General features: G+C 37.4%; 2 protein-coding genes across 2 annotated transcripts; one reads left to right on the top strand and one right to left on the bottom strand.

Moving 5' to 3' along the window:
* Positions 1-948: 948 nt before the first annotated feature.
* On the bottom strand, positions 949-2,256 carry LOC126603491 (uncharacterized). Its single transcript, XM_050270357.1, has 4 exons — positions 2,227-2,256; positions 1,582-1,775; positions 1,175-1,277; positions 949-1,094 (listed from the first exon to the last, which is right to left on the bottom strand). Exons 1-4 carry the CDS (start codon positions 2,254-2,256, stop codon positions 1,044-1,046), a joined length of 378 nt encoding a protein of 125 aa, XP_050126314.1. The 3' UTR covers positions 949-1,043.
* Positions 2,257-3,631: 1,375 nt separating this feature from the next.
* On the top strand, positions 3,632-7,646 carry LOC126583297 (G-type lectin S-receptor-like serine/threonine-protein kinase CES101). Its single transcript, XM_050247635.1, has 7 exons — positions 3,632-4,974; positions 5,306-5,404; positions 5,716-5,921; positions 5,987-6,197; positions 6,307-6,541; positions 6,663-6,813; positions 7,087-7,646. Exons 1-7 carry the CDS (start codon positions 3,747-3,749, stop codon positions 7,384-7,386), a joined length of 2,430 nt encoding a protein of 809 aa, XP_050103592.1. The 5' UTR covers positions 3,632-3,746; the 3' UTR covers positions 7,387-7,646.
* Positions 7,647-8,549: the final 903 nt, after the last annotated feature.

Here is an 8,549-nt window from a genome sequence, read left to right as displayed (position 1 = left end):
TATATATATATATATATATATATATATATATATATATATATGTGTGTGTGTGTGTGTGTGTGTGTGTGATTAATCCCAAGGAAGAGGCTCGAGAGGCTCTAGATCTTGCCAGGGTGGCTGCTGCTGATCAGGAAAAGAGTTTGCACAAAAAAAAGTTGCAGTTGACTGCTTCCTCGAATAGGATTGAGGAGTTGGTGAGGGAGCTTGAAAGGATTGGATGATACGATATAATGAATGATCTAGTTTGGTTTGGATTCATAATCTAGGGTTTTGAATTGGGATTAATTGTTCAAGTAATTTTTAATTCTGCTAATTGTCTGTTTTCTGGGTGTTTCTGTGTAATTAGCTTTTGTTCAAGTAATTTTTAATTGTGCGAAGTGCTGGATAATGTTTGATTGACTCTGGGATTTTGTTTCCATTTAGTTTTTCCTGTGGAAGAGTGAGGGCATTTACTATTGATTTGGAATTGAAGAAGTAAACTTTAAACCTTTCCTTGGTGTTGAATTTCAAACCTCTACCATCTGCCCAAAGAATTTCATTATCTTCGACCAGATCATTGAAGTCAGACTATGTTCAATCCTGAAATTGCCCACAAATTACTGGTCTTGTCTTTAACCTCTGTGCAGCTTACATCCAAGACAATCTGGGGTTTAATAGCTTGTTGAAAGTTTTCTGGTTTTAATTAATTGGGGTTTTCTTGTGCTTATTGTAAGGCATATGATGCATGGGTAAGTTATTCTTTTAATCTTTAGGTTCCGTTCCGTCCTGCGCATACCAAACACAGAACGGAACAACCGTTCCGTTCCGTCCTGCGCGTACCAAACATAACACGGAACCTTCGTTCCGTCCCGTCCTGTCCTGTCCTGTCCCATCTGCGTACCAAACGCTAACTAAGGTTACTGGACCAGAAATAAAAAACGAAATCAGAGTGCTTTACTTTGAGAGGTTTGATATGTAGAGGGTTTGAAGGATGTCTTCCTTGTAGTGGTCTGTGCGACCAATTTGATAAGAAGTATTCTGAATCTCGTCAAACCCAGACAGACTTATATCAATCGTGTGCAGCAAAGCGAGAATAGTTTGAATTGATAAAAGATCTGTCTGTGTGAAAAAAAATGAAATAACACATGGGAAGCATTAGCTTGAAAAGGGAAAAAAGGGACATATATGTATATACCTGTTTCTCAACTTCATCTGATAGGCAAAGTTCATCAGGCAAACCTTCTAAAGCCTGACCGAGTCTTTCATGAACCACATGAAATCTAACCATGATTGCCTCGCTTTCAAGTGCCTAAATTACCGCAACAACAAATAAATTAATAATTCACGGTTCTGAATTTGAACATCTATTAATTTTCAAGGGAAAAAGCCTAACCAGATAAATTTTGCTCCCTGGACAAAACACCCACAACCCCACGTTTAAAGGGATAAAAAACCCTCCACAAATCAGATACCAGAAATAAGATCCCTTAAAAAATGAAAATTTTTGGGATCGAAACACAACAATATCGAAGAAAAACAAACAATTCAAGAAAAACAGTGAGAATAAGGCACGAATCAGAGAAAGAAGTGAGATTTAATTACCTCTTGAAGGCTAGAGAAATTGGGTGCAGGATGAGGGGGCGAGAAGATCGTGAAGCAGAAATCGAAAAGATGAGGAAGCAGGGATCGAAGGGATCACGAAGCAGAGATGGAAGAGATCGCTGCGGACTGTAGAACGCATGATCGAAGTCGCCAACCCGTTGCAGAGCAGCTGAGAATGTTTTACGGCCTGTTTGCTATCTATTTGAAATTTTTTATCATGTAACATTTCTTAAGAATATTTCTTGAAAATAATTTTCTTTAAGACTCAAAAACTTGATTAGTTTGCGATTTAAAATTTTAAAATCTTACGACTTAAACTAGACAAACATATCTAAAAAAAAAAGAGGAAAGAGAGAAGAAAAGAGAGAGAGAGAGAGATTTAGAGTGGGAGGGAAGAAGGGAGAGAAAAGAAATGAGTGAGTTTAAGGTTAAAAACTCTAAAAACTCACTTTTTATGTTTTTTAAAAATAGACTATATTTTTTAGTTAGTCTTGAGTTTAATTTTTGAAAATAGTCCTGCCAAACAAGTTTTTAAGACCTAAAACTTGAAAATTGTTTTTTAGTTTAAAAAGTTGGATTCAAGTAGAGTATCAAACATGCCATTAGGTTTCTAGCGTTTTCGGAAGACCCAAAGATTACACACACCCATGCTTTCCGCTCTATATCTCTCTCCATGTCCATCTCTCTCTCTAAAATGGGAGAAAATCGCATAGATCCTGGCAGAGCACCTACCTAAATATCTCTCTCACTCATTCCAAACCGTAGCTCCCATCTCTCTCCAATATGTCAGGCCATGTGTCTCCCTAGTCGCTCTGTCCCCCTCTCTCCACTCGACAGAGGCACACCCAGTTGTCTCCTAGTCAAAATGGGAGCGATCGTCTCTCTCCAATGGGATATTGGGAAAACTAGCCAAAAGTAGGACCATGAATTGAATTTTAGCCAATTATTATGTTGTTTTCATAACCATATTTTGACATAAAAGTACTTAAACACCCTTGTTAACTGAAAATTGCTAAAGCTAGCAACTTCTGTGGCGAATAATCTCCCAGAATACCACCACCACCACCACCACTGTCAGAGCCTCAACCATCAAGTACATCTCCGCCACTATTAGACCCACCACCGCCACTGTCATCCCACTCACCAATCAATGAAACCCAATCGATGCCACCCCACCACCATCTATACGGTACCCAATTAAATTAACCACTATCACCATCCAAATCAATAATGAAGAAGAAAAGCTGGTTTAATTATGAGGTTTCACATAGAAAGAAAATCTCGAAAAAAACAGAGTTACATGGGTTTTTCATTTGATAGGTGTCTTCTGGTTTTTTCAAAAGGGAAAAGCTATCTGGTGAGCCTGGAGTCTGTAGTACAGAACATCTCGACTTCAAAGGAGCTTCTGAGGAGGTAGTGCAGTGAATTCAGCTGCAGTGTAATAATAAATAATGCTATACTGTGTGTTATCTTTCCGGCTTGAGGCTTGTCTCAGTGCATGTGAGGGGTTCAGTTCTTTTGACAAGTATCGTTAATTTTGTGGGTCTTCACCATTTTTTTTTCCAATTATAGCTCAGAAAGGGTGGATTACAGGTTATACAGATTGTTGGGGTGGTTGTGTAAGCTGGGTGAGCGTAGTGCCTAGAGAAAAAATTGAAAGTAATTCTCAAAGAAGAGGGCTAATAAAGGGCATTGTAATTATGTTATAAAGGGTATTGTAGTATTTTCAAGTCAAGTTTTGATTAGAATTATAAATAATTATAATAGTTAAAATTCATCCAAATTTGGGCTATTTTTCCAAATTTCCTCTCTCTAATTGGTCAGCCGTGATGCCCCCCTCCTCTCTCTCCGAGTCAAAAGCTGAAATGCAGCCAATGGCTGAAAATAGGCCCTTAAGCCTGAGTGGTAATTTTGTAAATTAAGAGAAAGCTGGTTAAAAGCATCTAAGTGGCTATCTTGTAAATAAACTGAAATGTGGTTCAAAACACTGTTCATTTGTACAGTGAAATTTACCCCCCTTCTTTAGACTAAAGTAATAATATTAAGTCCTCTCACCACTAAAGACTTGCACAGCCATGCTTTGACTAATGTGGCTTTATCATAAAACCCCAACAACATTAGTTATACATTAATACATTTTAACACCAGCCTCGTGCTCGTTGATCATGGCTATCATCAACTTAGTTTTCTTGATCATTTTTGCATGCCTGTGGAGTTCCCATCATGGAAGAGACACGCTGAAACAAGGTGACACTCTCAATTCCTCAAGTTCCTTGGTCTCTGCATCGGGCAATTTCACTTTGTCTTTCGTTGTAAAGAAGATAGATGGTTCCAACTGTAGCTTTCTAGCTATCATGCGCAACAGAGAATCTGCAAATAAAGCATGGATTGGCAACCGAAACTCGCCTGTTTTATACCCTTCATCCCCACTACTTACCTTGGACTTCAACAATACATTGAAGATTTCCCAAACAGATGGAGATCAAGATCCTATTGTGATTTGTTCGGCTCCACATGCTAGTAATAATAATAATACTAGTGTTGTGGCTACCCTTTTGGATTCTGGCAATCTTGTACTCCAACAGGTGAATTCTGTGGACGGATCGATGAACCAGGTAATTCTGTGGCAAAGTTTTGATTATCCCATTGATACCCTTCTTCCTGGTATGAAATTAGGTGTGAACAATAGGAATGGCCACATTTGGTCTCTTTCATCATGGTCAGGTGTCTTCAACCCAGCTCCAGGGTCTTTCACCCTTGATTGGGATCCCAACCAACGGCAACTGAAACTGAGGCGAAAAGGGGTTATTCTTCAGACTATCGGAGTCTTAAAATCAGATAGGAGATTTGAATATACATCCGATGAATCCTTGACGAACTTTAAATTTAGCGTTGTTTCAAATGAAAATGAAGACTCCGTTACTTACACTGCTGCAGAAGGTGGCTCTCCACTAGAGTTGGTGTTGTACAGCACTGGGTCACTGTATGAGTATAGTTCACATCGTGATGTTGTACAAGCAGATAAATGCGATGGCAATAACACTGAAGGAGGGTGCGTGGGAAAGGACCGCCCGAGTGAATGTATGAAAGAATTTGGTGGTGAATTTGAGCTCAAAAATGGTTATTTTGAACCAAGCAATATCACTAATACTTCAGGAGAGCTCTACCTGTTTGGTAGTAGTAATACTGATTGTAAGGCTACTTGTTGGCAAAGCTGTGACTGCCTTGGATTCGACTTCCCAATATCTGATAATCACACTACTGGATGCCGATTTTGGAGTGTAGACTGTCAGTTCGTTGAAAACATCACCGGCTCGGGTACTACAAATGGTAGTTTTGTTTTGCCAAGAAAATCAAGCACGCCAACAAAACCTTCATCACAAAATTTTATCGGTAACTCTAGACTCTAGCTACTCACATATATTCATTCTTCTCAAGATACATGTCATGTAGAAACAAATGAAAAACTTCAAATACAAATTTAACAACTCCTGTTTAGGATGCCGGCTGTTTGGTAATCATAATCGTTTGTAGTTTTTTGTTTTCATTTTTTTGTGCTAGTCATTTATTTGTTTAATTCAATTAGCTAGACTTGTTTAACTGACAAATCAACAAGCTGATGTATGTGTATATTTTATTATTAGGTTTTTTTTATTTTAGCTCGTACTAGATTCAAGAATATTTATATATGGAGAAACATGGTTAATTAATTTTCTGCACGCAGCACGTAAGCTATGGATTGTCATTGCTATTCCCACTGCTCTACTTGTAACGTTGAGTTGCATCTTATATCAGCTAAAACGAAGAAAATTTTCACTTTCAGGTAATTGAATTCTGTAAGCGTAATAACGTTCTTGTTTGACAGAGTTTCACATGTCTGCAAGAAAAATTGACGATGGTCACTGACAGTAGTTGCACAGAATTTAGTTGGTAAAAGTCCTATCAGTTTCTAATGGGGTTGGTAAAAGGCCTATGACTGGCTAATGAGATTGTTACTCACTGATATGTCATTTGCCCCCTTGTTCTGTACAACTAGAGTTGATGACTATTGTTAAGTTTTCTTGTAGTGCCTTTAACGAGCATTTTCCTAAATTGAAATGTTAACTTAATTTCTACCCTAAACTAAACATGTAGACGAGAACAGCAGAAAGATTCAGAATGAATTGCGTAACTTCATGAGATCTAATAGACGTAATGATCATGGTCGTGGGTTTCGAAATTATGGAAGGATGGGGCATTCTGAATTAAGTGTATTTAGCTATCCATCTGTTTTGGCTGCCACTTGCAACTTCTGTGAAGAAAACAAGCTCGGTCAAGGGGGCTTCGGACCTGTTTATAAGGTAACGCTTTAAACAGTACAAAGTGTATTTTCAGTTTATATCAACTGATAAATATATCGTTTCAGGGAAAATTGGTGACGGGACGAGAGATAGCAGTAAAAAGGCTTTCAAAATGTTCAGCACAAGGAACATTGGAGTTTAAGAATGAATTAATACTCATATCTGAACTCCAACATACGAACCTTGTTCAGCTCTTGGGATTTTGCATTCATGGTGAAGAGAGGATGCTGATATATGAGTACATGCCAAACAAAAGTTTGGATAACTTTTTATTTGGTAACTGGGAACTAATTAGAACTACATTAATTTAGCATTTGATTTCCTTTGCTCGAACTTTTTATTTATTGATATATTCTTAGTTAGCGTACTCTATATTATTGGACAGATTCTACCAGAGCTCTGCTAGATTGGACGAAGCGTTTCAGTATAATTGAAGGAATTGCTCAAGGATTGCTTTACTTGCACAAATACTCGAGAATGAGAGTAATTCATAGAGATCTGAAAACTAGTAACATATTACTTGATGAAAATATGAACCCCAAAATATCAGATTTTGGTATGGCAAGGATTTTCACCGATAATGAATTGGAAGCAAATACTGGTAGGATTGTTGGGACACGGTAAGGACGCAATGCTTGCATTCATGCTTATCACATGTTGCTTTTGGATACATGAAATGAAATTTTATAGATGTGTCCACACAAAAATATATATTTACCTTTTCGTCTTCACTTGGTGTAGTGGTTACATGTCTCCCGAATACGCCATGGAGGGGATATTTTCAATAAAATCTGATGTCTTCAGTTTTGGGGTGTTAATGCTCGAAATCATAAGTGGCAGAAAAAACAACAGCTTCTACAATGATGAGCGTGTGCTAAATTTAGTAGGATATGTACGTAACACAAACCTTTGCATTTAGTTCTTTATTCTTTTCCATTGAGATGTCCGGGTTGATAAGAACTTCAGTGCGGACTTTCCTGACATATGGCTGGTTGAGTAGCATGAATCGTCCCGTTAGGATTTGTCAGGTGTTGAAGAATTTTAACGATAACAAAGTAGGTCACTCAACCTGTCACATGACGGAAGTTCCCACTGCAGTTTTTCTATTGAGATTCGATCATGATGGTATATCCTAATTAAGTCATCATAACTCATATTGTTTCAGACATGGGAGCTATGGAAAGAAGGCGCAGGGATAGAACTAATGGATCCAACACTAACGGATTCATGTATTCGGGATCAATTTCTTAGATGCATCCATGTCGGTCTACTATGCGTGGAGCAAAATGCAGGTGATCGGCCGACCATCTCCAGTGTGATATCTATGTTGACAAATGAAAGTGTGGCATTACCTATGCCAACAAAGCCAGCATTTTTCACAGAAAGAAATCATGTGGCCGGTGGAAAGGAGCCAGAAGATATGTCGATAAATTGTTTGTCCAATTCCGATATTGTTGCGCGTTGAAGGTTGTGGCTTGGTTTTATATACTTGCAAGAGCAGTCTGAGTTCATTTTTATCACCAGTGGTAGTAAGCTCACCATCCTATTAATTACTATTAGATGAGTTAGATTTTATTTATCTATTACACAAATCATACGAAGGGGATTCTATGCAAATTATGCAGTCAAAGGTAGTTGTGTGACAATGTGAGTCCAAGTATTTCAAGAATTTTAATATATGCTGGTTTTCTTCTTTCTCTAAATAAAAAGTAATTTAGTTTTATTTTTTTCACTTATAAGCAGTGGGAGTATTTGGTTCGACTTTGTTGGATAGCGAGTTCGCACTAAATTACTATGGCGAGACTATTATGTGGCTTCATCCAAACCTTTTAAGGACCTACACTGTTTTTTTTTTTTTTTGGGTATTTAAATAAAAAAATCGTGTGACATTATCTGGCATAAAGATGGGTCAAACGGTCTTAGACCTGCCAAAACTTATTAGAAAAGAAAAGAAACTTCTCAACGATGGGGATTACATGTAAAAAAATGTTAGGGATACCATGTTCTTAATGATTTAAAGAAGGAATTCAAGCAACAACGGTGACATCATGTAATCTACAAAATATGGCTTAAGTAGATAGTCTATCTAACATCACCCTTATATGTAATCTACTTAATTGAAATTATTTCAGTAGATGCCTTGTCGAATTCGGATTTTGGTGCGCGTTAAGGGTATCAATCATGCTTGGTGTGACTCAGCTAAATATACTTGTCAAGTACAGTTCTCTGGTTTATTTATTACTACCTGATATTATTGTTTTTTCATTCTTCCACAAATGCGTTAATTCCATCTCTTTCAAAGAAGAGATCAACCCGCGTACTGATGAAGAAAGAAACCAATGAGAAAGTACAGAGGCCGGAGTATATGGGTATTGTGACTTGCGCAGAAAGAAAGGAGAAGGTCATTGTTCTAAATGCAAGTTATATTCTAACCAAAATTAATAAAAAATCATTACTGTCGAAAAACTTAAATCAGTAAGTCAAAAGTCTTTCTTTGAATTTTGAATGATAACAGAAGTCTTTCGGTAATTGTAAAAAAATTATGCAGTTCCAAAGTGTTTACTAAACTCACACGCCTCTTAATCGTGTTTTTTTAAGCCAAGTTTTCATTGTCTTGTGGTCATTCAT

This window comes from Malus sylvestris, chromosome 2 (assembly GCF_916048215.2).
Source record: "Malus sylvestris chromosome 2, drMalSylv7.2, whole genome shotgun sequence".
NCBI lineage: Eukaryota > Viridiplantae > Streptophyta > Magnoliopsida > Rosales > Rosaceae > Malus > Malus sylvestris.
Note: the sequence above shows the minus strand (reverse complement) of the source record. Positions and strands in the feature narration are given on the sequence as shown.

Excerpts from the sequence above, each read along its gene's own strand:
- LOC126603491 (XM_050270357.1), bottom strand. The coding sequence starts at position 2,256 with ATGGAGAGAGATATAGAGCGGAAAGCATGG. Across the intron at positions 1,776-2,226 it reads ATATAGAGCGGAAAGCATGG|CAAACAGGCCGTAAAACATT; the intron begins GTGTGTGTAATC and ends TCAAATAGATAG. Across the intron at positions 1,278-1,581 it reads ATTTCTCTAGCCTTCAAGAG|CGAGGCAATCATGGTTAGAT; the intron begins GTAATTAAATCT and ends GGCACTTGAAAG.
- LOC126583297 (XM_050247635.1), top strand. The coding sequence starts at position 3,747 with ATGGCTATCATCAACTTAGTTTTCTTGATCATTTTTGCATGCCTGTGG. Across the intron at positions 5,405-5,715 it reads AAGAAAATTTTCACTTTCAG|ACGAGAACAGCAGAAAGATT; the intron begins GTAATTGAATTC and ends CTAAACATGTAG. Across the intron at positions 6,814-7,086 it reads TGCTAAATTTAGTAGGATAT|ACATGGGAGCTATGGAAAGA; the intron begins GTACGTAACACA and ends ATATTGTTTCAG.